This window comes from Phalacrocorax aristotelis, chromosome 3, assembly GCF_949628215.1.
Source record: "Phalacrocorax aristotelis chromosome 3, bGulAri2.1, whole genome shotgun sequence".
Lineage (NCBI taxonomy): Eukaryota > Metazoa > Chordata > Aves > Suliformes > Phalacrocoracidae > Phalacrocorax > Phalacrocorax aristotelis.
The window spans coordinates 67,516,492-67,541,084 of NC_134278.1; the positions used below are offsets into that span (position 1 = coordinate 67,516,492).

Consider the following 24,593-nt stretch of genomic DNA (forward strand, 5'->3'; position numbering starts at 1 on the left):
AATCATAGAATCATAGAATACCAGGTTGGAAGGGACATCAAGGATCATCTGGTCCAACCTTTCTTGGCAAAAAATCCTAGCTTAAAGTCAGAGGGTGAGTCCACTCTGGAGGATGAGGCCTGATGCTGAAGACTAATTGATCTGCCCCAATAGAAACAAAATGCCATCAGCTGCAGCTTCACCCTCGTTGCCCAGAGGGCCCGCAGGTGGCAATGCCCACCAGGTGCCCCTTGCTCTCTGCATACAAAGTATTCAGGAGCTGTGATACAGCGTAGGGGACTGCAGGGCAACTGTTACTTTTGCTCAGAGGAGGCGAGACAAGGGACAGCCTTGCCCATCACGTTGCGGGCACCTGAGCTGGGAGGCACCCCCAATGTCCAGGGGCGCTGTTTTGTTCAGCTTCTACCACGGCAGTGGGATCCCTCTGGATGGCCCTGAGCTGCCCCAAAAAGGGTGGCTGCTTATGAGCTCAACACACCTTGTCATTCATCTCCTTCTGGACTTCCAGGGGGAGTGTGTTGTCCGTCTCTGGGCTCAGCATATTTGGGCCAATGCAGATGGCCAGATTGCTGGAGTCCATCCTGTTGGTCTCAGCGTTCTGGCTGATGTGGTGGAGCAGAGACAGCAAGTGCTTGAGCAAGACAAGGTTTGGTCGAGGCAGTTTGTCAGCCACCCTGCATGAACACAAACAAAATGGGACGTTAATTCATGGTGCAGCAGCCTCTACTTCTTTAACTGAGCAAGTCTCAATTAAACTCAGGGAGATGATGCTTCCTCTAGTACGAGGCATGCATGTGCTTTTTTCACTGCTTAGCAGAAGTATCATTCAGAAATCCCCAAATGCAGTTGAGCGTGTGGTTAATTATGAGATCTTGAATTACAAGGTCTTGCCTGAAAGGCAAGTATTACAGCAGTCCATGTCCTTGAGCAGATGAGGTGGCATCAGGAGACATCACTGGAGGCTTCCCAAAGGCATGTGAATGCCTGCAGTTGTGCTGTGCATATTTCAAAGCACTCCCAGTCAGCCTGTACATCTGCTCTTTCTAAAGAGCAAAACATGGCCGTGGTATCCATGTGCCTGACTTCACCGCCAGCAGATGTGAAGGCTCCCTGCCAGTGCCTGTCCCACAGCAACTATGATAGCTGTGACACCGCAGCCTCTCTCCCCTTCCTATGCTAGTCGTTTCGTACAGCAATCTCAAATACCTGCAGGAAGTGCTGCTCCTAGAGCCCTATAGACCAAAGCCCATGGAGCAATAGCAAGATGAGATAATTGACAGGCTTTTAGGTAAGACTCTCAATTTTGAGAGACATTACTGGCCTCTACCAGCCACTCCATCACATTGGGACTGATTGCAAAACTTACTCTTTCAATTCTTCAATTTTCTCCTGCTTGCTTGGCTTCTCCAGAGCTTGCATCCACTTCTCATAGAGGTCAGCCGATAGGAGTTTGGAGGGAATATTTCGGAGGAAGTCCTGCAAGGTCAAGAGATTTAGATGAGGCTTTGCACACTACCCCTGATCACACAGAGAGCATCACTGTGACATGGGCTCACCAGGAGGCAGGCTGGCTTGATCCACCTGACTTGAGCATTGGCAGAGCAGTGGGGTTCACAAGAACATGCCAAGTACACTAGCTTTGGTGTAGTAAATGGGACCCAGCTCTTTCCTGCTTCTCATTCACCCATAAATCTCAGTATTCCCCCACAGGGAGGATGCTGAGGAGGAAGACAAAGTGAGTTTCCTGCAGGCATGTAGGAAATCGGTGGCACAACATATGGGACTGAAAATCATGTGGAAAAGGAAAATGCCAGACCTTCCTAAGCCTGAAACATTTAGCCTGGCTTTGCTCTGCCTGTAGCTTGGAGTCCCACCTAGGTCAGCTGTGGGGACTGGAGTGGGCCTGTGCAGGTTAGCAATGTCCTCCCACTACTGCAGGAGCTCACCTTCAAGCCCACTGCCAGCAGGTGCACAGATTTGTTTTTCAAATCAACATTCCCGCCTTTGTTTAGGTCCTCCTTCAACTCCTTTCGTGCTTTCTCGTTGGCAGCTTTTCTGAATATCCCTTCAGTGGAAGGTCCTTTCAAATACAATATAGCTAGGAGATCCTGCAGGGAAAAAAACAGAGAAGAATAAGAGAACTGTTACTCGGGTGAAGAAAGGTTCTTTGGCAAGTGAATATTTAGAAACAGAAGAAAAATTGTCTGGAGGTATACTGTGCTCTAATTAGGTCAGTATCTAGTTCTTGCTCCAAGGAGATGACAAAGGCAATAACCTGATTTTCCCTCAACCCACCCTCTTTTGGGACTGGTGAATTCCACTAACTTCAGTGGAGTCATCCCTGCTTCCTTCCAGAAGAAAACAAGGGATGGCTTAAATCTTGGTTCAAAGCCTTTCCCTCCCAAGCCAGGCAAATATTACTTAGAAGAGCCAAAAGCCTGCCTATTGGAAAAGTCAACTCAGTGGGAGAACCATCACAAAACTGTTTTTATCCAGAAGATGGAGTTTAGATATTTGTCAGTGCCAGTCCATAGCTGAACAGAAATCCTTGTTCAAGAAATCTTTGGAAGTTTATGCTGCTGAAAGATTCATTTAAAAGACTTCTGTAATCACAGATGTTTATACTAAGGAGCAGATCTTCCTCTAGTCCTGGTCCTGGGCTGTCTTCATTCAAAGTTACTTCCATGAAAGTTGGGTGGGCTGGACAAAACCCGCAGACCCGACCCTTTCTACATCTGGGATGGGCCCTGAGCTTATCAGGTTTGTGTGTGGAGGGGAAACACCAAAATCACTCATCTCCTGGGTGCTGCAGCACAAGTACTGGGGATCCTGCCACACACTGGAAGCCAGAGGTATGATAACTGTATCACAGGCTTGCTTACCTGGATGGGTTGGGGCAGTGTGTCATCTTCCCCACAGATAAGTGCCAGAGGTTGGCCAAACAGAGTGATTTTGGCACCCAAGCCTAGCTGCTCTGGGAAGTTCCCACTGGTAGAGCTTCGTCTCAGAGTAAATGACTGCGATATCACCTTCTTTTTTTTCTTTGTTCCATCTGCTGCAAGCAAAAGGAAAGCAAAAAATCACTTACAAAAAACCCCAGCACTCTAGTTCTCTAGGTAGCCATTCATCTGTGTGCAGTGCAGAGATGGAGATGTATGTTGAAACAATTCAAACTAACAAGGAGAAACTGAAAGACAACTAAGTGGTTACTAAGGAAACAACTGCCTAAACTGTAAAACTGTGACCATCCTCTAAGGCCACCACCTTTCCTGTTTTTGGGTTGTTTTTTTTTTTTTTACATTCTAGTCACTGTTTCTTCTTAGAGAGTGGGAACATACAACGAAAAGAAATAACAGCATTTACAGAGATTTTTGATATTGCAGCAGTTTACATGATAACTATCTAAGGCAGATAATCACTTGGGCAGCCAGCAATGTGGTCTTACTGTGCCCCAGTCTTAGGGCAAGAGTAGAACTAGGGGCTTTTGCTTTTCATCCTCTTTCACAGGCTGAAATGAAAACACTCAGCTCTGCCAGCTTCAGAGCCAGCTCTAATGATAGTGGTCCTGCTAGAGCTAGTGCCTGCCCCCTGTCAGCCAGCTAGTGGAAGGTAATGCTTGGTCCAGAGGATGGGAGCATCACAGTAGGGCCATCATTGGCTTCAGGGTTAGAAATCTCTTAGCATGGGTTTTGCATCTGCATCTTAAAGAGGAGGGCATGCTAGGAATTTGGAGATGATGGTTGTATCAGGATGAGGTGTGGCATTTTTTCCCTTTCAAAAACAATGAGAGGAGGATCTTTTTACTAGAAGGCTTCCTAAAGGAGTTGCCTTCTGCAAATTTCCTATAAAGGACTTGCCCTCTACTCCAAAATGAAGTTGTCTTACGCAGATGAGAATGTCTCAGGACCTGTATTTGTGGCTTCGCACAAGTCCTTGGTAGGGAGGGGTTAAAAGCTATGAGAAAGCCACATAACATTATAGTATCATACAAAATGTTTGCTTCTGATCCTCCTGAAAGTTGATCTGATGTGATGGTCTGCTCCAGATCTGACCCTGCCCTGCTAATAGTCTCCTCTGGGTTGCTTACAGGTGCTGAGGTTTTGCATGGCAAGAGAAAACAAGTGCAGTTGCTGCTGCAAAAAGGGTTTATTTGCTCTGGCGTGCAACCGCTGGTAGCTGTACTTGCTTGCAGTGCCACACCTCAGTGGTGATGCTTCAGTGAGAAAGGAGCACATTTACTTCCCATCGCTGCCAGGGAACACAATGAAATGTCGCTCTGAGGACCAGGGAACAGAGATAGAAGACCACTGGCACTCAGCACTGCCACCTCTGCCACTAAGCATAAGGGAAAGAGGTCATCTGCAAAAGAGTGGCACTCCAGCGGTTAAGCTTCCTCCTGAATGGGACTGAGGTCTGTGGATTGCTTACAGGGAGGTGAAGCAGGCAGTTTCGGGTGGTTTTGTAGAAGCGCCAGCTAGCAAGCATTATATCAGAAGGCAATTCCTCAGTTTGTTTTTAAAACTCACCAGTCAAGAGGCAAAGTCCATCTTCAGTATCTGCTGGAACCAGCGGGGGACATTTCTTGGCATCAGCCTGCAAGAAGCATGTTGGTGTTACAGAGCTGCCACCAGCAGCGATGGCCACCTGCGAGTTGCTGCAGCTCCTCAGAAATGTGTGGGAGGCTCCGGGGAATAACCAGAGCAAACCTAACACCTGCCGAAGAGGTGACACTGCCCAATAGAGGTGTTTGTGGTAACCCCTGCAGCCAGCCACCCCAGACCTGCCCAGGATGTCCCAACCTCGTGCTCTTTCAGGCTGCTCTTTCAATCCAGAGAAGCCACAGCTGGACACAGCCTGCCCTCCTGTGTCCTCCCCTGGCACTGGAGATTTCCTCCCAGACTTCTCCAGGGAGCCTTGATGGCTTCAGGGCCTGCCAGATTCCTGAGCAAAGCTCCCCAGGAGCCCTGAAAATGCACTGGCTGCTCACAGCGATGCCCAGCTCCTGCATAGTGCTGCATGGAGTTGCTTTCAAAGGGCTCTGCCCGCTGGTGGGTAATGGTAGGCAGCCGGTACTGGTAGACAGCAGGCAGTTCCTACAGAGCCCACCCCTACTTCGCTAAGATACCTCACATCAGTACCCACAACGAGTCTCGGGGAAATGTAGCAGCTGCTTACCTCTGACTGGCACTCGATCAGACTCTCCATGTTCCCAGCATTTAGTGTCTTTGACTAGGCAAGAAAACAAAGACACTACGTGAGTAACTGAATGCTATAGTTTAGAAACCAGAGCTTTTCAAAATCACTCAGTTGACAGAGCTGAAACAGTAAAGATACTCACGGTATTACAGCTGCTTAACACTTTCATTAGGAGTTTGATCGGGGGAGCTCTGGACACTCTGGTTTCCTTTGGTCCTTTTGTTTGCCTGTTTATTGAACAGGGAATGGACAAAGAAAGTTTTGTAAAACTGCACCCTTCTTGTCTTTCTCCTCTGCAAGCCAGTCTAGCATTTAAGTATGATCCTGAACAAGCAAGATATCCCACACAAGTCAATCATAAAGCCCTTCTCTGGAAGGCACTCAGCCCTGCTGCTCTATTTGCCTCTTGATTAAAACAGGAAAAAAGCAGCTTTCCATTTTTAATCCATGCAAAAAATGAGCAAGCGGTGACAGCTATGTGAGGTTGTTGTTAATCTGCAAACACAAGGCTAAGCAACTCAGTCAGCTCTGCCCATGAGCTACACTTAGCAGTGGGTGCACCTCTCCCCCATCTATATTTCTGTACATCTCTGTGCAGCTGTGTCTGGAGCATTCCACTGACTTCAACCGTGATGCCACAGATTTAATCCCAGGGAGTACTTACCCAAGGAGGGAGTCCAGCCAGAGCTCCTTCACTTCCCGTGAACTGCAGAGGAAAGGAGAAACAGCATTACTCCCCACTGCTACTAATCCTTTGGACGAAGGCAGGTGACTAAACAGTTCAACCCCACGAGTGCACCCTTATATATACGGACAGGAAGAAGCGTCATGGGGCAGGACTGAGACACTACAAAATTTCTGGCTTCCTCTTTCCTTTTAAAGAAGCTACTTTTTTTCCTTAAAGAAAAAAAAAGCACCCTTGTAGCTGTTATGGATGGAAAAGATGAGACACTCGCCAGGTAAAGGTTCCATCTAGCATCACCAGTGTGAGGTGGGATGTGCAGAGGGGGCTGCAGTGTGGGCAGCTTCTTACCATTAAAGGGCAGTGGGTACAGTCTGTCCTCTGACTCTCAGAGACCTTAGAATTTGCAGTTTAAAGATGCACCACCAGATCAAGTTACACTATGAAAAGTTAAAAAGATGTGGGTGTGGAATAGACAGGATTCAGAGAAATGTTTTCGTATATTTTTTTAAAACTAATAGCAACATTTTACTGTCTGCAGGCAGGTGTAGACACACACTTTGCCAGTGCCAACTAGTTCTTAAGAATCCAAGCACTGGACCTCTGTAGAAGAAGTGGTGTTATGTAATAATACAGTAATGTATGACAACATGTAATAAAAAGTCTTGCTTAAATTATGTCTTAGGAAGAATTATGTGTCCAAGTAATAAAGTTTAATTCAATTGAAGAAATTATTAAAAAAAATCTCCCTGTACCTCTTCAGGGTCATTTCTGACACCCCCAAACCTGGGCACATCAGGAACATAAGGACAACAGTACTCATTCTAGGAGGCCACGTTTGATGTTAAATGCTTATTAGTTCCACTCATTCATTGACAGAGGCAAATTACAACCCGGTATTCTGGGTACCAGTCTTTTGATCTAGTGAAAAAGAGGGCCTAAGGCTGAGAGCCAAAGGGTCAGGAATATTTCATCGGTGTATTTAGGTGGATAGCACGCTTGTAAAACTGTGGTCTCTGCTGCTTCCCCCAGTGGATGCTCCTCCCCTGGTGGATGCTCCGTTTCCTGCATGCAGGGGACGAGGCTGTGTTGTAGCACGGCTCTTTGCAGATTTATGTCATGGCTACATCCGCTGTTGAATTCACCCTGAAAGCCGTTCTTTGCTTAACCATTTCAGTCCTGGCCCCTGTAGTACTGACCCCAGTTGTCATGCAAAAGAGACAGGCGGTCTCAGCTTGACTCTGGCAGAAATCCAAGGTGCAAAATTCACTTTTGGTTAGACAGAGATGTGCCCAGAAGGGCAAAAGGAGAGCTGCCCTGCATTTGCAGGGGAAGATGATGTAGATGGCCTTTCAAGTTCTCCTGAGGCCCATCACTTCCATGCTTCTGTAGAGAAACCAGCTTGTAGACTTGTTTAGGGCTGAAGCTTACAGGAATCTAAATCAATTACTCTGCAGGCCTGTGCATTTAACACTGATCTTTTACTCACTGGTGTAACTGATTTTTTGTTAATTAGCCGTCCCGTGACATCTGTCATTTCTCTACTAAATTCCATGGGTTGATGCACGTTTTTGCAGAAATATTGTCATCCTGCATCTTGTTCTTCTGAGAATTTCTTCCAAGGCTTGCTGGCAGCTCCAGCACCCCTGCTGATAGTCCCAGCGGGATTTCTGGGACAAGGGGTATCTATTTTTCGGTACATCTTTTAAATGTGTATCTAAACATATCTGTCTGTTAAGTATCTTGGAGGCTTAAGGGACCTATGCAATTCAGTTCTGCCTTGCTCTCACTTCCAGCACCCTACACAGACGTATTTCTGAGCTCAGCCTGTTGCGCGATTAAGACATGGTGTTTGATCTGGAAAATGTGCTACTCGTGCAGAAAATGGGAGTTTAATAGGTGGTGATTAGCCAGGCCAGAAGCTTAGATTACAAACAGGGCACAGCTGTACACAGAGCATAATGCTTTGAATTTCCCTGGAGGAAAACAAACAGTAATGGGTGGTGCATCAACAGCACATCACCAGACTGTCTGTTGGTGCATGCTGCTGTATTGCTGTCTAATTAGTTCCCATCTATTAACAGTTCTGGGGATATAATGGCCATTGAATGTGGAAGGTATGTGTATAGGCCTGCCTGCCCATATGGAAAGCAATTCAGGGTTTTTTTTTACCCTTATGATAGCATTCATTTTTGATAGCTCTTGTATGGTGTGTATCACAAACAATTTGTGTATCACAAAAAGCAGGTTATTTCATTAGGACAAACATGCCCTGTCTGAATAACAGACATCCTAAAAAGCTATGGTTTGGTGGAGTAATTGTATGGTCGCACAGATGAAGCTTGGCTGTATTTGTAAAAAGCAGTTAGCAAACATGTGCTGGCTCCTGTTGAGCACTGCAGGGCTGCGTGCAGGATCCCAAGGTCACAAGATCTGCTGCACTGGGTGGGTGAAGACAGGAGGACCAGCACAGCATGAGCTGCCCTCTCACCTGCCAGCCAAAGCAGCTTCACAGCTTCCACGGCCAGTGTGTAAAGGGTAACATAGATATAGCTCGCAAAGCTGGTGTCTGCATGAATGTTAACAGAAAAGGCCTGCCGTATGGGGTATTTACAAATGAAGGTCCCTTACATGAACAGCTTCTCTCCTTTAAGAGACCAATTCCTTCTCTGCCACCCAGCTCTGCTTTGCAGACTCAGAGCCTTTGCTATGGTCTGCCCCTCAGTTTGGTACAGACCTTATACCACGATGCATTAGAGTACAATGGCTTTTCAGAACCACAGTGTACAGTACAATGTAAGGTTTGTACCACAGCAGTTGCCCTAGGGCAGGCGGGGTAGATAGCAGATGGCTTGGGCACACCTGGGGCCGTTTTCAAGGAGATGTGTTTCTCCCACACCATCCCTGAATAAATTAATGCACTCTCCTTCAAAGACACGGGGACGTTTACACAGAGATCAGGGTGTGGAAGAGGGGGTGGACTTGTAAGGGTTTTGTAGAACTAGCTTGTGTATGAGCTCTTCCCCTCCTGTACATCAGGTTGCTTCCCCAGTTCTGCTCAGGTGCTTTGCATTCACTGGAGGGAAAGCAGGAGCGGGCAGGTCCGGCAGAGCAGCAGATCCTGGGTAAATCCAGGCCTCTTGGGACTGGCTTTGTTCCTCGAGGTGTGAAGCATTTTCCTTGTAGAAGCCAGGACATCAGATTGAGGCCTGTGCTTCCCCCTGGGCCCAGGCAGCCCCTCTCCTCCCCCAGGCCACGGCTGCATTTGTGGTCCACTCTCAAGTCCATCTTGTCCAGCCAGGTTTTTGAGAGAAGGCTTATACAGCACTTTCTGCCAACACAGACTAAATGGTGATTTTTCCCCTTTGTGTGAGCTATAGTCAAGTTAGGCGTTTTCTCCTCTTTTCTTCTCTCTCCCTTTACACTGTAGTTCAGTGAAGCACCACAGACAGTACCAATGAAGGGGCAGCATCAGCTGGGAAGAGAAAGGAATCAGGAACTGATAGTAAGCACAAGAAGAAAAGCACAAATCTGCTGTGGCTGGAAAGTGTCTGTTTTTCTTCTCTCCTTATCAAACCACAAATGGGAAAATCCCAGCCACAGCATTGTTTATTTCAACGCTACTTTCACAAATGTTTGACATGATGGCTCTTAAAAATGGGGGAGGGTGTGAATGAATCCTGAAACCTGTCTTCAGCCTGTTGTCATACCAGCAAGGAAGGAGCAGGAGCATAGCTGTGAGAAGGGTACAGCAGGACACGTCTGGAGCAGTGACTCTTTCAAGCCCATATAGAGCAGAAAGAGCTGAGTTCTGCACCACTGCCTCTCTGTGTGGAAAAGGGGTTGTATTCCAGTCTTGTCTCTACTGGCACGATTGTGGTCTCCCGGGGGACGATAGGAACATTTACCAAAATAAGGAAAGCAATTATGCCAAAGTCAGAGAGTTGCTGGGTTGAGTTTTTTTGGAAAGAAAAGCCCTGCACGATCTGTCCGTGGACTCAAAGAACAGAGTGGTGTGTGGGTTGCTGAAAATAGGTCACAGTTCTACCTGTCTTCTGAAGGCAGCTCTAATTTCCTACCACTTTCCAGAGTGTGCTGCAGATTGCACAGGCACGGTTCAGGGTTTCATCACAGAAATGAGGGTGGCCTGAGCTTTAATCAGGCCATTCCCTACCCCCTACCTGTAACAGTTCAGACCGAGATCCATCAACCCAGCTGGTGCTGAACTCCTACAGTTTTAGTCATGTGGGACCTGGGCTCATGCTAACCCTGCCTTTGGAAAGTGAAACCCACTGGCGATTTCTCCCGGCTCTGCTCTGCTATTTTTACCCTTAATCAGACATCAAGGTTAGATTGCAACGTGAGGTAGATTGCACCACTCTTCTACACACTGGGTGACTATTGCACAGGAAAAAGTTACAAATCAAAAATATTGTAAGAACAGCCCAAGGTGTGTTCTGTGCCCTTCCCATGACAGCCTTTTGGTTGTATTTGCTTTGCAGGATGGTTTGTTCAATCTTTCATGGGTGCTCCCCCCAAGACTAAGTTGGCAGCTCTAAAATTTTTTACCAGTCATCAGCTGACTGGTTCCAATGGGTTTTTTTCAGCTATGAAGGGCAGGCATATGTCGACCACTTTTCCAAAGAGCCTGTGCTGGTTGGTGTTCAGTCGTGTCTGAATTCAGCTTTCTGTTGTATCTTGGCTGCGCTTAGGAATCACTCATTCCCTGGGCTCCCCAAGGTGGCCAGCATGAAGGAGTCTGGGAGTTGAAGTTGCCCATCAGATCTAATCAGATCTGCCCAGCAGATGCAGATCTAAAATGTTGCTCCCTTGCAACAATAATAGAGAATAATAATAGAGAATAATAGAGAATATGTGTAATTAAGTCTGAATTCTATCCTTTTCAAGATTTCTGGTTGAAGGTACTCAAAATGTATTGAAAAGTGAGATGCTACTCACTTTTTTGTTACGCCACCAGGTTTCTCACTTATTTTGCTTCTTTATGTTCATTTGCAAATCAGAAACTGAGATGGTGCTTTTCTACCAAGTTCATTTGCTCTCAAAGATCATATTTCTTACTGAATCCAGAGAGGTGTGAATCTTGATTTTGCTTTTCAGGATTAATACAAATGTTTTCAATTTTTGTTGATGTAGGCTTGTATTTCTCCTGCTTCTGCACCTTGTGTTTTGTTTTGAATTTCAGCATCAAAACAATCTCAGATCTCAAAATGAGACTCAGTGGAAACCACAGGTAACCTGGATTTCACACCGAATTCTAACTTGCCTGTGATTTTCAGGCATAAGTCATCTCACTTTCACACAAAAGATCTGCTGACTGCCAGTGGCCTAGGAGCCAGTCTGGAATGAGACCAAGAAAACTTGGCCTGAGTGTAATTGTGGGTTTCATTTTGTATGTGTCCCAGTGATACAAAAACTAGAAAAGAGAGCCAGGATCAGGAGTGGCACGACCTTACAACTCCCCTGGTAGAACAGGAGTTGATCCAGGCACAGCAAGTGCTCGTGGCCATGATCACAGCTGTCACTGTAGATACCCAGGAGGAACAACCAGAATTTCCCCATCCTTCACCTCCAGCTGGCCTCCTCTGAGCCCCAGTGGTATGATGGGAATAGCCCCAAACTCTTCATCATAGCAATGCCCTTGTGAGTTTGTCATTTCTGTGTTGTACCTGCTTCCTAAGTAATAAGTAGAACTGCCAGTAACCAGGCCCTCTTCACCACTACATTAACAATGAATGGGAACATTTATAACCACACACCTGGACTCCATCCTCCAGGCAAAAGCAATGTCAGGCAAGGCCAATCTTTTCAAGCACAACTCTACTGGCTGCGGTTAAAATCCCCTGAGCACATTGGACCCTGTGCTTTGGAAGAGTTATTTGCTGTCATGCCCTCTGTCCTTGTGCATATACATCCACACAAAGCAAAATAAAATGTTCTTCTGCAAAGTTTTGGCCACCCATCAAAATCAAGATGATAAATTCAAAACAAACATCTCCATATTAGCTGGTGATTGCCATATTGTTGCTATTAGCAACAGCTGCTGTATTAGTGTTTTATATAAACTCTCCACTTTGGTACTGCTATCCCGTTTTAAAGCGGGACTACCTTATGAGGATTTCAGAAAGCAAATGCTTCTCCTGCCGCAGGGCACCACGAGGTCTCTGGGCAAACGGGACTGTTGCTACTGTCGCAGAGGGGACACACGGAGGGTGGAGGTGCTCTGCGCCACAGCTGCCGTGGGTCAGGGCAAGCCAGCCTTGGGTCCCAGCACCGACCCACCGACCAGCACAGCTGGCGGGTGGCGAGGGCTGCCCACCTGGAACCAGGGCAGCCAGGTCCTTCCCTCCACATTTGCAAAAGCACAGTGACTCTTTCAGGCTGGGAATAAGAGGGGAACTCCCACCCTCCAGAGCAAGCAGGACTTGGGATCGCCTGCTAGTGAGAGTGGGGTGAGGGGAAGAAAAAATACTTTTGAGATTGAGTTCAGCTATATCAGCTTATTGCTGGAGAGGGCTCAGCTTGAAGGCCAGGCTGTTCTGTTCAGGACTGCATTCCTGCAAATTTGACCATTAATTACTGCTGCTGCCATGCAGACCAGGTGCTGTTATGGCTGCATTTGTTTATTCCACTCATGTATGCCTGCTCTGAACCCTGCCTTTGCTTTCAGACCTGTAGTCACTGCACAGAGGTAACAGTGAGGGGTACACAGAGAAGGTACCTGCGTGCCACCATGTCCATTTCCCTGTTCAGCAGTGGCTGAGGCTTGAATAGAAGATTTTGTTCTCCCTCTCCACTTCCTTTTAAAGGTTTGTTTGTGCTTTACCTTTTCTCCCATTTATCAGATGAGTATGTTTCTTTGGGATTTTTCTCTCGGAAAACAGTCGCTGTGTGTGGTCTTAGTCTTGAACTGCCTTATTTAGTATTAGCAAGAAAGTTTGCAAGGGGAGGATATATCTTTAACCAGGCCAACTGATATAGGTGCAAACCCCTTCCTTAGGTCTGAAGGGAAATGCCAGTCTTCGATCTATGGACCAGTTGAGAAAAAGTGCTCTGAGTTTTACTAGATACATTAATCAGTTACACTGTTACTTGTTAAGGTAAGATAGGCACCCTAGAAGTACCTGAAGAAGGGTCTTGTCAAAGACAGACTGAATTCTCTTACCTTTGGGCACCATAAGATATAAAAATGCTAAGCCAAAAGATGTACAGCCCAGCAACTGCTGTAACATTTGTGTAAATCAAAGACCATGTTGCTATAGAGTCTTAGTATGGCTTGTGCAACACTGTGAACCGATCCTGTCCTTGGGTAACTTAACTGAACTTAGTATTCAGGGCCCAAAAATGAACACTCATCATTCTGTAAGTTATGCCAAACCTAAGATGCTGGTACATTTGTGAGGGAGTCCTACTTCCATTTGGTAGGTAACAAGGCAAAGTGCCTATTCTTACTGCATTGCAGATCCCCAGAGTGCATCTTTCAAACGTGACCCCCTGGAATTATTATAGCTCTAAGTTAGTCACCTCCAATGCTATACTCAGTAAAAACATTTGCTAAACTCAGGCCCTGAAATACAACATATCACTGTAATTGACTCCTGTCTGTGCTATTTTAGGAGAGCCAGATTTGCTAGAAGAGGAGTTTGAGAGGCCTGCGTTATGTCCCAGGGGTTGTCCCTCCTCCCTGCAACATTTCTCCTTGCTTCCAGAACCAAGTGTTCCCGCAGTTTTCTTTGGACACAACTGTGCTGCAATGTAAACTTGTCATAACTGTGAGACTGACATGAATAAACAGTGCAGATAATAATTCTGTACTGACCTTAGAGGAAAAATTCTAATGAATGTCACAAGCATGGAAAAAGTCGTTACTTTAACAATTGAACAGGCTTACTCATCAAACCTACAGTGCTCAGTGATCCCCCTATTAGAGAATTTTCAGACTAACCAAAAACTGTAATTGCATCTTTGTGCTGGGGTTTTGTGGGTGAACTCCAGGAGATGCTTTGTTTTGCCCTTTGATTTTCCACATAACATCTGAAAGGTAGCTTGCCTTCTTTCTTCCTCAATTTCCCATGAATAATGTGCCACAAATAAAAGGTCACTGCACTGCATAAGGTGCTTTGATATCTTTTGATGAAAAGTGGTACATACAGGAGAACCCAGTAAAGAGTTTGGCAGCTGTTGCCTCTTCTGCCTCCTATGTGCCATGCAGCAAAGAGAAGACCTTCATTTTAGCCTTAGTGGCAAATCTTTGACAAATGAAGGCATTTTAACTGCATCATCTGTGAGGACAATGTGTTATTTTCTGGGCGTTACTTGTGTCCCTTGAGGTCTTTGCAGTTCTACTTACCGCATTGAAATGCGACAGTCACCTTCTGGCCAGATCAAATACTCATTTATTTTAAGCAGGCAGCTTATCGTCAGGAGGAAATATGACAATGTCACTATGAAATAACCATTCAGTATGGTACCTGAACTAACCATTTTATCTAGAGTCTGTAATAAAAATGTTTCTGAGCATGAACTCCCCTCCCTTTGCCTGACCTCTGAGAAGGAATCTGACCTGGGGACTCCAGCACGGTCACAGCAGAGGCTATGCTTTAAACATCAGGCAGATAGCAGGATATAGTGTCACACAACGTCTACATGAGGAGCTACTTCCTTCAAAGTAAGCTTGGGAAGGGCCACGTGGCACTGCAGGCATTGCAACCACTCTGTACCTTCCAGCTCCTATGGAGGCTCTTAGCACGAAAGTTTGCAAGACCCCTTAGCAAAAGGGGTATAATTCTGCATGGCGTTGGGGGGCCTCAGTGGCAGCTACTCAGAAACCCCAAGCCAACAACTATCCCCTCTAAGACACTAGTGTCTTAACTTCTCGCACGCAATATTCTTTGTCCTCTGATTTTTACTTTCCTATGCCAAATTCTTCATCTTCAGCCATGCAGAACTTTTACCAGACTTAACTGGATTTAGTCCTTTGTATGCCCTTAATCTTGGGCTCCTAGTCTCACAGGCAAGGCATATATGACTGCACTTTTTTCCCAGGTGTTTTTCACTCCTCTATCACCCCCAGTAACTTTTAGTCTCTACATTAATTTCAGTCACAACAGGCAAGTGAGCAGCTCTTCCCCAAGCCAGTGAATTTCCTACAAGCATTTTGGAAATTAGTGGATGGTGGGGATTTTTTCTCTAAGAAACTGTCATTAAACAATTTTGGGTGGCTAATCAGCATGTGCATCATGGCCACTCAGTCGCTGTGCCCGCAGCTCTGGGCTAGCTGTGGTGTAGAGATCAAGGTCTTTGCAGGGAGGTGAACCAGATCACAAAGGATGCAAACCTGCAGGAAACCTTACATGGTTGGTTCCACTGTTCCCAGAACAGCATATTCAGATTATCAGATAAAGCTTCGGTCACTGTGTTTGAGGTTTGAGCTACAAAGATAAGGAAATGGAGAGTGGAAGGTGGTTAGATGGACAGCCCATTCTATCAGCAAGGCCTGTGCCAAGGTGTGCCTCTGTCATCAAATACATGTTTGGAGGTCTGTCAGAATATACAAGAACTTCTTTTATATTCAACATACAAGAAGTGCTGAAGGTAAGCAGTAGCTATCAATTTTTGTAAACTTCATATTTAATCTTCTAAAAAAATGCTGGGATGGTGACTACAGGGATATGTGTATGGAGGTAGACTTCTTGCTCTATAGCCTAACAACAAGCCAGAGAGCATCCCTTTACACCAGTGTGACACCATCTGCGTAAACACTGAGATGTTCAGAGTGTATCAAAGCATTTGATTCAGTTCATCACTTTTCAGCAAAGAGCATAGACAAATACTTAGCTGAACACGATGAGCTGGAATGTGAACTGGATAAATTTGGTACCAAGACAGAAATCACTGCTTTATCCTTATAATTAATAGGTTTGTCCCTTTCCTCTACTTTCATCATAAACAAATGGAAATCAATGGCATTTGGGCTCATGTATCACTTCAGAGCTTGGAATTCCCCTCTTCCATTTTCAGGACACTGGGGTACCTGGTCAAGAGACAAAGGCCCATTTTATACCCCAAAGATTACTTGTTTTTAACAGTGGGGGAAGAATCCAATAACAAATGGGACCAACATCCTCTCTTTGGTCAACCAGTGATTTTTGCTTAGCATACCTTGGAGAATTTTGGCTGGGGTTTGGCCAGTATTCTATGTAGATAAAGTGATTTTAATGACACTAAGGAAAAAAGATGCCTGTATTTTACAGATTAGTTTCTAAATGCTGAATTATGTTGTATTGATTGAAAACAAAACAAAACAAAACAACTTTCATCAACTTGAAAGTAGTTGCTTAATTTCTTACAAAGAGGTAATCCTCCAAAAGGAAATTACGGTCAGACACTGTAGTTGTTTTTTTTCTCTTCCTTCTCGTTTTTTCCTTCTTTATTACTGCTTAGTAGATCCTAGTTTTAGTTCCTCAAAATGCAGTTTTTGTTGGTTCTCTTTTTCTCAGTGCATAAGATACCACTAGTTTTGCAGAACGAATTTTCCCGCCAAAAATGCTTTCCCTTGCAGTGTTTTGTGTGGCTGTTTCTGTATCCATGTAGGTGTAACTGAAAATCGATAGGCTTCATAGATAAGCTCCTGCAGCGTGGCTTTCCGTGCACCCCTGGTATAAAATGCCACCATTCTGATTTAAGGTGGTGTTCAAAGTTAAACTGAGATAAATGACAAGAATGGGAAAAAATCCCAGGCTTTTGGTGTTGGATTGTGCCTTTATGACAGGACACCTATAAAAGCCTGCTGTCATGAAATATTCTATCACTTTTAGTGAAAATTTCTGTCCTCCAAATAGGGAATTTCCATTAGAAACCACAGGCTCTTTCACAATGATACATGTGTATGAGGGCTCTACTTTCTATGGTCAAGGTACCACTCCAGCTTCTGTTCCTTAGAAGAGAAGAAAGGGTGGAAACAGCCTTTGCCCACTTCTGGGATTTTATCTCCTTTGTTCGTGACTTCTGTGCTGTCTCGGTGGGAGGAGGCTGGAGCTGACCTTGGCGGCTGTGGGGAACGTTGAGCTGGGAAGTTACCACTGAGGGCTCTGGTGAGGAAGTGGAGTCAAGGACTAGATCCTCAAAGATACTTAGGGACCTATCGCCTTTTTAGTCACCTACCGACCCTGATTTTAAACAGGAGTTGGGAACATAACTGCCTTGGCAGATTCTGGATGAGATCAGTGGCAGGGAGAGGGTGGGCAGGCTCTGGCCGTGTGCAGTGTAACTCATTTGGGTCTGCTTTTCTTCACGACCACTGTGCACTGAGCATGGCTGAGAGAAAACTAACTTGTGCTTGGGCAGTGCTTTTCATTGTGATCCCTTTTATTTTCAGTACCAGTGAATGGAGGTACAGAGAGTCTAGATGATGCATACCCCAAATCTTTTCTACAGAACACAGATGGCAAAAGCATGACTTAGACTGCATCTGATAATTACAGAAGATGGATTTAATATCAGGGTGCTTGCCTGGAATACCAGGTCTGGGACACAGAGAGAAAAGAGGCAGGGATCAGCATCCAGGTTGTGATTTTAGTTGTCACAGAAATATTGCACAGGAATGCTGCAAAGCTTGGATTCAGAGATTAATTGCTCCAAATGGTGCTTGAAACAAGTGTTAGTCAATGGCTCATCTCTAAAAAAATTAGTATGATTCAAAGATCTACTACCAGCCAAAATCTTATGAATGAAGAGATTTCATTGTGTCTGTAGTGGAACTCTTCTCTGAATGAACTCTGCCTTGGACTAACTTATGGGGCCACAGTGAGATGTTTCCTTTAGTGTAATTTCCTTTACTGTAAGAAGGCACTGGATCACTGACATCTTTTGGCACACCTCCACCATGGTGGCACATCATATAAACCTTTAAGAGGACTTTGACATGCTAATAATCTTGTGCACAAGCAGAATTCACTCCTTCTCCAGAAACTTGATGCACTAAAAGTGATATGTATGACCACAGGAAAATGAGGAAGGTACCATTTTCTTTAATAAGTAGTGTTACAACGCAAAGTGTAACATACAGATCCTGCTAAGGTCTTGTGGGAATTCAGGAGCTGTTTGGATCTGCCCACAAAATATGCAACAAAAACAAAAGTGTAGAGAAAACGAGAAACCATCCTATTGTGTTGGCTGATTACGCATAACAGCACTTGCACATGTAATACTTGATTTGTACTACAGACTCCCCAGTCACCACTGGGCCTCACCCCATTGCTGCTGCCTAACCTGACTCCTAATAACCAGCTGCCCTGCAGGAGAGTGAGCATCCACTCACACTTCTCTGAACACCTCAGAAAATACGTACACTTTGACTTGGGAGCAGGTAGTGACAAATCTTCAATGTACCTGATGACTGTAGCCCTCTTCAGAAAGGTGTTTTAAGGGGGGGATTGATTGTGATCCCTATTTTTTCTGTATATGAATCTTACAAGCTTTCATCTGAGGGACCCACAAACCTTCTCAGTGTCTTTGCTGTTCAGCATGTGGAAAACTACAGAGTTATAGAAATAGTTTTGCATTATTTTGTTGAAGTCCATTCATCTTTTGGAGAGGTAGAAAGTACCAAACATTGTCAAAGACCTTCCGAAGCTTGGGTTGCCTTGGAAACACTTTGTTGGCCTGTCCAAATAATGACTAAATGCAGGAATATTGAAGGCCAAGTTCCCATCAATACCAATCTAGCAACAGCAGCAGCAGCCGTGCTGAGAACATCTGACAACTGTCAAAACAGCTGCAGCTGAGTGGGGAGATGGGAGATGGTTTAGTCAGTTGAACAGCTTCCACCTGAACTGCAGCACAAATTGCTCCTGGCCCCACTGAGATGGGGAGGCACCAGTTGACAAGAGATGCTGGGTGAGGAGCTGGCTGACTCCTCAGATGCAAATATGCATCCTTAGCTTTGAAATAGCAGCCCTCACTTGGTGCAAGCCACCGTGACTTGTTTTTTGACTCAACCTTTACAATGACAAAGGATTCAAGACCCTCAGCTGGTGCATAGTAGTAGGGCTTGTGGCAAGGACATTTGGCTTCTCTCTCATTTTCTCTTTTCAAACCATGGTCTGATGGTGAGGTGGAGTAAGAAATGCAGATACTAGTGAAAGTTACATATAACAATATGCACAAGTCGGGTAGATGAAAGAGTGCTTAGTGAGGAGCAAGCAGCTCTGATCACCCCCCAGTTACCCATCAAGAGCAGTGCCTGTAGTCAAGGACAGTGGTAGCATGGGAATCAGAGACCCCTGTGAAAGGTAGGCATGAAAAGTGACAAGCAGAAAGAACCTGCCCTCCAGCTGCTCAGCTGTTTACATCTGTTTTTCCATTTGCTGTGCCTTTGGGAGACAGATCCAAAGCCACAGTAGAGACTGTCAAGAGGGAAGACTGGCTGGAAAGGGTCTGCAGGGTGTCTGTAGAGCCACCTGATGTTAGTGAGAAAAAGCTATGCATCGTGCTTGCTCTGAACAAGAAGGACAGGGAGCAGAAGCGTCTCCTGAACCGTATCTGTAGGCTGCCTTTATTAATGCGCACTGTTGCTTTTTTTGTCTCCTGTTTGTGGAAACTTTTATCCCAAACAGAAGGGGAATGAGAATCTATGACTTTGGTGGGAATGCTGTCCAGTTATGGACATCTCCCTGGACTTGGCTTAAGCTGGGTTGTCACTTTTCTTCCATTCAGATTTATAAACATAGCTAATTCTCCTTGCCAGGGGCTTGGGAGCCCCAACTTGCTGACTCAAGCTCACAAACAACAAAATCTGAATTGAAAGGATGCATGTGCCTGCACAACAAAGCAATAAGGTGACTCTTGTTTCCCTCTAATAAAGACCTGGGAAATTACGTTGAAGAAAGTGATCTTGATCCTGATTGACAAGTCAAACTGGGAAGTGATTGGGAAGTGTCCACTTTATGGCTGCATGGGCTGCCTTGTCTCCGTGTGCTCTTGTAATGTCTCTGGTCATGACTACACAGGTGGGTTTTCTGTAAGATCCCCGTCTCATTTTGCATTTGAAATGAATGCATAAGGAGTAGTCTTAAGATAAATGTAAATAATATTCTTATATTTCTTAGTTCAAAATTTTTGAATACATCTCATCACAAACCATGTGATGTTTCCTAGCACATTTTTATTTCTGCATTGAGGTACACAGCTACCACACAGTTTTCTGTGATTATGTTTCCCCTCCACACTGCTCAGTTTCTCTTCTCTTTGGCCCATCCAGCCTGAGGGTTTTTTTTCCTGGAAATGGATTCCTCACTAGCCAAATTATTTCCTTCATGATTTCCTGGAATATGTTTCACAAGAGGGGCAGAATGGCAGTCACTTCTGCAGTTTATGGAGATGTTTTTCTCAGAGGCTCACCATATCCCTAAACTGACATCATGTTGCAATTGAAATCCACCCACTGAATTTAACTTTTGTTTTACTAGTTTGCAACAAAAGACAGGAAAATGGCCCAATAGTAGTAGGTCTGTGACTGACATTAGGTGTCTGTCTAGCCTGATTTCCCCACTGCTGTTTATTTCGGTGTAGCTCTTTAATGTTCCCTCTCAGTTTCATGGGAAGCGCCCCAGGAAACTGGAGTTTTATGCAATCTGAACAGATTTTTTTTCTTAAAATTTGTAAGACTCAGAAACTTTGAATGGGATAGGTAAAGTGCTTCTCACCCAGCTTGTCATCCCATACCTGAAGAGATCAGGAATTCCTCACAGAAGAGGGGCTAAGGAGGCCAGGGAGGATTGGGTTTGGATGCCAGACACCAAGGGCTAGCAAGCCTAAATCCCACCTGCCCTTCAGCTCTGAGCACAGACCGTAGGTTTCTCCTGGAGCACCATTGGTGATGCGTGTGCCTGCGCCAGCCCAGTCCCACCCTAGGATGAAGGAGCTTTGCTCCTACATGGGAAATCCATGAGACCAGCTTTTCCCTTTCCATTTTCCCATTCTTACTTCTGCTGAATGTAAGGCTGCTTACATTCTGGAGTCTCTCCATACCAATATAATGCCTGCTGGGGCTGCAATGTTAGGATTGTTCCTCAGAGTGGTCATGGCAATGTCCGAGGGAGGTGACATGGGCTTTTCCAAATCAGCATGCTCCTCTATTAGCTCTGGCAGAGACAGTGCAAGGTTGGTAACAGGATCTGACACGGCAGCACCTGGCCCTATCCTGTACCATTATTTTCTGTCACTGAAAAGTTTTGCCATCAAGCAAATTCATCATCTGGGTCCTGCTCTGACAGCCATAGATCATTTCACAGAGTGTCCTCAGCCTGCTGCTGGCTAAAGGGTAGGTGAAGGCTTGAGGTGCCCTTTACCCCTGATCTCATGGTGCCTCAAAGGAGGGAGATGCCTTGTTTTCCCTGTGTGTTCAAACGCAAACGGGGAGCAGAAACAGTGCAGGGCATCATCTCCCTGATCATACAGGAAAGGAGGTTGGAGGCCAGGACCAGGGCCATGCCCAGTAGTACCAAAAGGACCTGCCCAAAAAGGACCTCTCCATTACTGAGGGCTGCCATTGGCCCCAGTAATATGCAAGTTGCAATGGACAAAGGAGATGTGGTGCAACAAAGGCAATGTTCCTGTACTCCTTTGGCAGATAAAGAGCAGAGGAATATAAAATGACTAAAGGCTTGTCTGACACAAAGATGTATGAAGCCAGAAGAAGTCTTTACGGTCACCCCTTTCAATCCTGGATCTCTACGTCTTGTATAACTGCCACTTACTGGTGAGGCCTGTCATGAAATAAAAAGAACTCAGTGGTTCTCCAGATTTTATATAGGTAGTCCTGCCTTCCAGAGTTGTCATGGCCTGCAGTTCAGGATTGCGAAGAGGAATGGTGCTGGCTGGTGTTTAATTGGTTTTAGATGACTCTTAGGTGAAAGTAAATTTGTGGTCTTCTGTGACCAAGAGTGACCACTTTCCATTTGGTAGGAGTACACAAAAGATGCATCCCTGCACATCTGCTCTTCTTGTTCCAGCAGTCTACACGTGCACACCTCTCAGTACGCTCCCTCCTGCAAACCTGGCCTCACTGTTATGGTGTTGCTGCATGGCCTGTTCACAAAGGGGAAAGGAGCGATTCAAAATATGTGGTCTAAATACAAAGTGGTGCCTCTACTTTCTCTTCCGAGATTCTGACACAAGCCTGAGGCAGCCCAGATGATTGGCTGGGAGATGAACATACAACCATACATACATACAACCCAGCACAGCTGTGTGAAATGTCACCAAAATTCACCAGAAAGTGCCAAGAGGGAAGTTGGTGGGCCAGAAAAAGATCTGCTGCATCTGAAGCTGAATAACTCCTGCTCTTCTTCACACATTGATGCTGCCTTCTCACTGCACACAAGCCACAGCTCACCAAGACCCAGCTGTGCTTCAGGCAGAAGGTTGTGCCACAGCTGCAGAGGGGAGCAGCAGGGACTCACTTCTAGGCTGCCTTCTTAGCGCAACCATGGGAACCATCTCTGGGAGTCTTGGATGGCAGAAATCAGCAGCAGTCACTGCTGAGAAGACATGCTGACTGGCACTGCCATGTTTTCTGACCTATGACATGTATCTCTTCTTCCCCTCCATCCTGCCATTTATACTACCATTGTTATCTCAACACTGAAATGACAGAAGCATGAGACAAACATACTTTCATTTTTGGTGATGATGATTATAATTGGTTTTGTGTGTGGCAACATTGAGGGTTCACTGAAGGAGCAGGGACTGACCTTCATTGCTCAAGGTGCTGTTCAAACAGCAAAAAGTAACAGCTTTCACTGAAAGAGGATGCAGCCAAAGGCTGAGACTGAGTGAACACAGCCAGTCCCATGGAGTGTCATGAGGAACGGATGAGACCTTCCCTGTCAGTGCAAAAGGTAGTGGGCATAACATCCACTGGCTATTTTCTCTGTCTAAACTGACACATCTACCTCCAGGTTAGTCATCTAGACTCTCTCTATAGTCCAGAGAGACAACAAGGCATGTCTACCTGGGGAGGAATCCTGTCCTACAGTAGGAACCTAACACAGCTCAGAGGGCTTCTGCATCTGGAACTGCCTCCTTCTTCCCGTTGACTGTAAAGGGGCTTAAACCATAGGCTCAGATGTTCAGTATTTCCCACAACACATAAACATGTGGTAAGTGCATAGTACATACACAGTAGCACACAACAGGAATGGTAGCACACTTCCTTCAGTCTAAGAGGAAAACTGGAGGAAGCCTATTTTCCAGATGGAGAAATAAAATGAGACAGAATAAAAACTTCTTCTTGCACTTCTCTATAGAAAAGTGCTTCTTTCAGTTCCTGATAAAGACAGACATTCTCCTTGTGCAGCTCTTAGGAAATAACACCACCACTTTCCTTCCACCTGTACTGCTCACATAATAACAGTAGCACCTTGCTCTTAAACTGTTCTCCCCAGCAGTAGCTCTTACGCTGCTCTTTTATGCACTGAAGAGCATCTCAAGGTTCCCTTCAGCAGCATGGGTCTGTACCACTCTGATGCCCCCCTTATGACAAAGAAGCTTGGGATTCCTACATCTGATTTTTCCTGACAGTTTTGTAATATCTGCTTTAGGCTCCCATCATGCCACTGGGGATGCTCTAAGCTGGGTTCTCCCCTGCTTTGCCCAGGGCATGGTGAGTGCAAAATGCTCCCAGGCCCAGACAGCAGTTGGATTTATGCCTCCAGTTTGACTAAGCAGAAGGCAGAAAGGCAAAAAAGGAATAAAAGAGACAGATCTTCAGTCGTGATTGCACATGTCAGCAAGGGTCTCCTCCAAAGACTGCACAATAGCAGTGCCAGTGAGAGGACGTTCCAGCCCACTGTGCATTCAGAAAGCAATTGCTGGTGACATTTCTTCATGCCCTCCTCCTCGGAGAGAAATTGGCAGGTTCTGAGGTGTCACACTTCTTGTTTGCATGTGGAAGGCTGATAAACTAGGAGCAGAGTCTACTTCCTTGTGCTGAACTAAACAAGAAAGCAGGGAAAACCAGTGCTTTTAATCTGACAAGGTATAATAATTTTTAGACTTGCAACAATCTACACTGGAGTATGAAAAGGTAAAAGTCTACCCGCTATCACCTCATGGAGACTGGGGGCCTTTGTCTCTCTCTTTAACCCTGCTAAGGACTCTTGAGAACAAGTGTTTAAGAATACATAATGCTACAAAATGTGAAAGACAGGTAACTTTTTGCAAGGGCCAGGGCAGCTAATCTGCTGAGTAACTATGTAATCTGGCTCATCAGAGAGATTTTCTCTGCAAAGCTGGTTCATGTGACCAATGGCATCATATGATCCGTGGCAGCTGGTCGGTGTCTTGCCTCAGTGCCTAGTGGCTTGTTGTGCAAGCATGAAAGCTCAGATATGCCTGATTTCTTTTAAATGAGCTCTTCATTTTGCTGCCAGTCAAGTGACCTAGCTTGGCTTGTGTTATTCTTTTGAAAGCCACTATGTGCCTTTTGCTCTTTGAGAAATTTGCTGAATTGCTCATTCCCATGACCAGAATTCTCCATTATCTGGGGCATGTTGGTCATCATTGCCACACAGGGTCTTCCCCCAGTGCTGAGATGACCATTGCTTGTTGTCCTCACAGCAGCTGACAGACTACTTAGTGATTACAAACCACAGCATATTTGAAAAAGGCCAGAGATGGGGTTTCAGATTATCTG

At 45.5% G+C, this 24,593-nt stretch overlaps 1 protein-coding gene across 2 annotated transcripts in view; it reads right to left on the reverse strand.

Annotated features, from left to right (window-relative positions):
* Positions 1 to 24,593, reverse strand: part of TAGAP (T cell activation RhoGTPase activating protein) — a 54,600-nt gene that overhangs the window by 2,650 nt on the left and 27,357 nt on the right. The window contains exons 3-10 of one of the 2 annotated variants that reach the window (XM_075087827.1): positions 5,861 to 5,902; positions 5,339 to 5,423; positions 5,176 to 5,229; positions 4,527 to 4,593; positions 2,883 to 3,052; positions 1,947 to 2,108; positions 1,367 to 1,476; positions 479 to 674 (exon numbers count right to left, since the gene is read on the reverse strand). In XM_075087827.1, the coding sequence (XP_074943928.1) occupies positions 479 to 674; positions 1,367 to 1,476; positions 1,947 to 2,108; positions 2,883 to 3,052; positions 4,527 to 4,593; positions 5,176 to 5,229; positions 5,339 to 5,423; positions 5,861 to 5,902 (886 nt within the window). Of the gene's footprint in view, positions 1 to 478; positions 675 to 1,366; positions 1,477 to 1,946; positions 2,109 to 2,882; positions 3,056 to 4,526; positions 4,594 to 5,175; positions 5,230 to 5,338; positions 5,424 to 5,860; positions 5,903 to 24,593 lie in introns of both variants that reach the window. The other variant, XM_075087826.1, reaches the window with a different exon arrangement.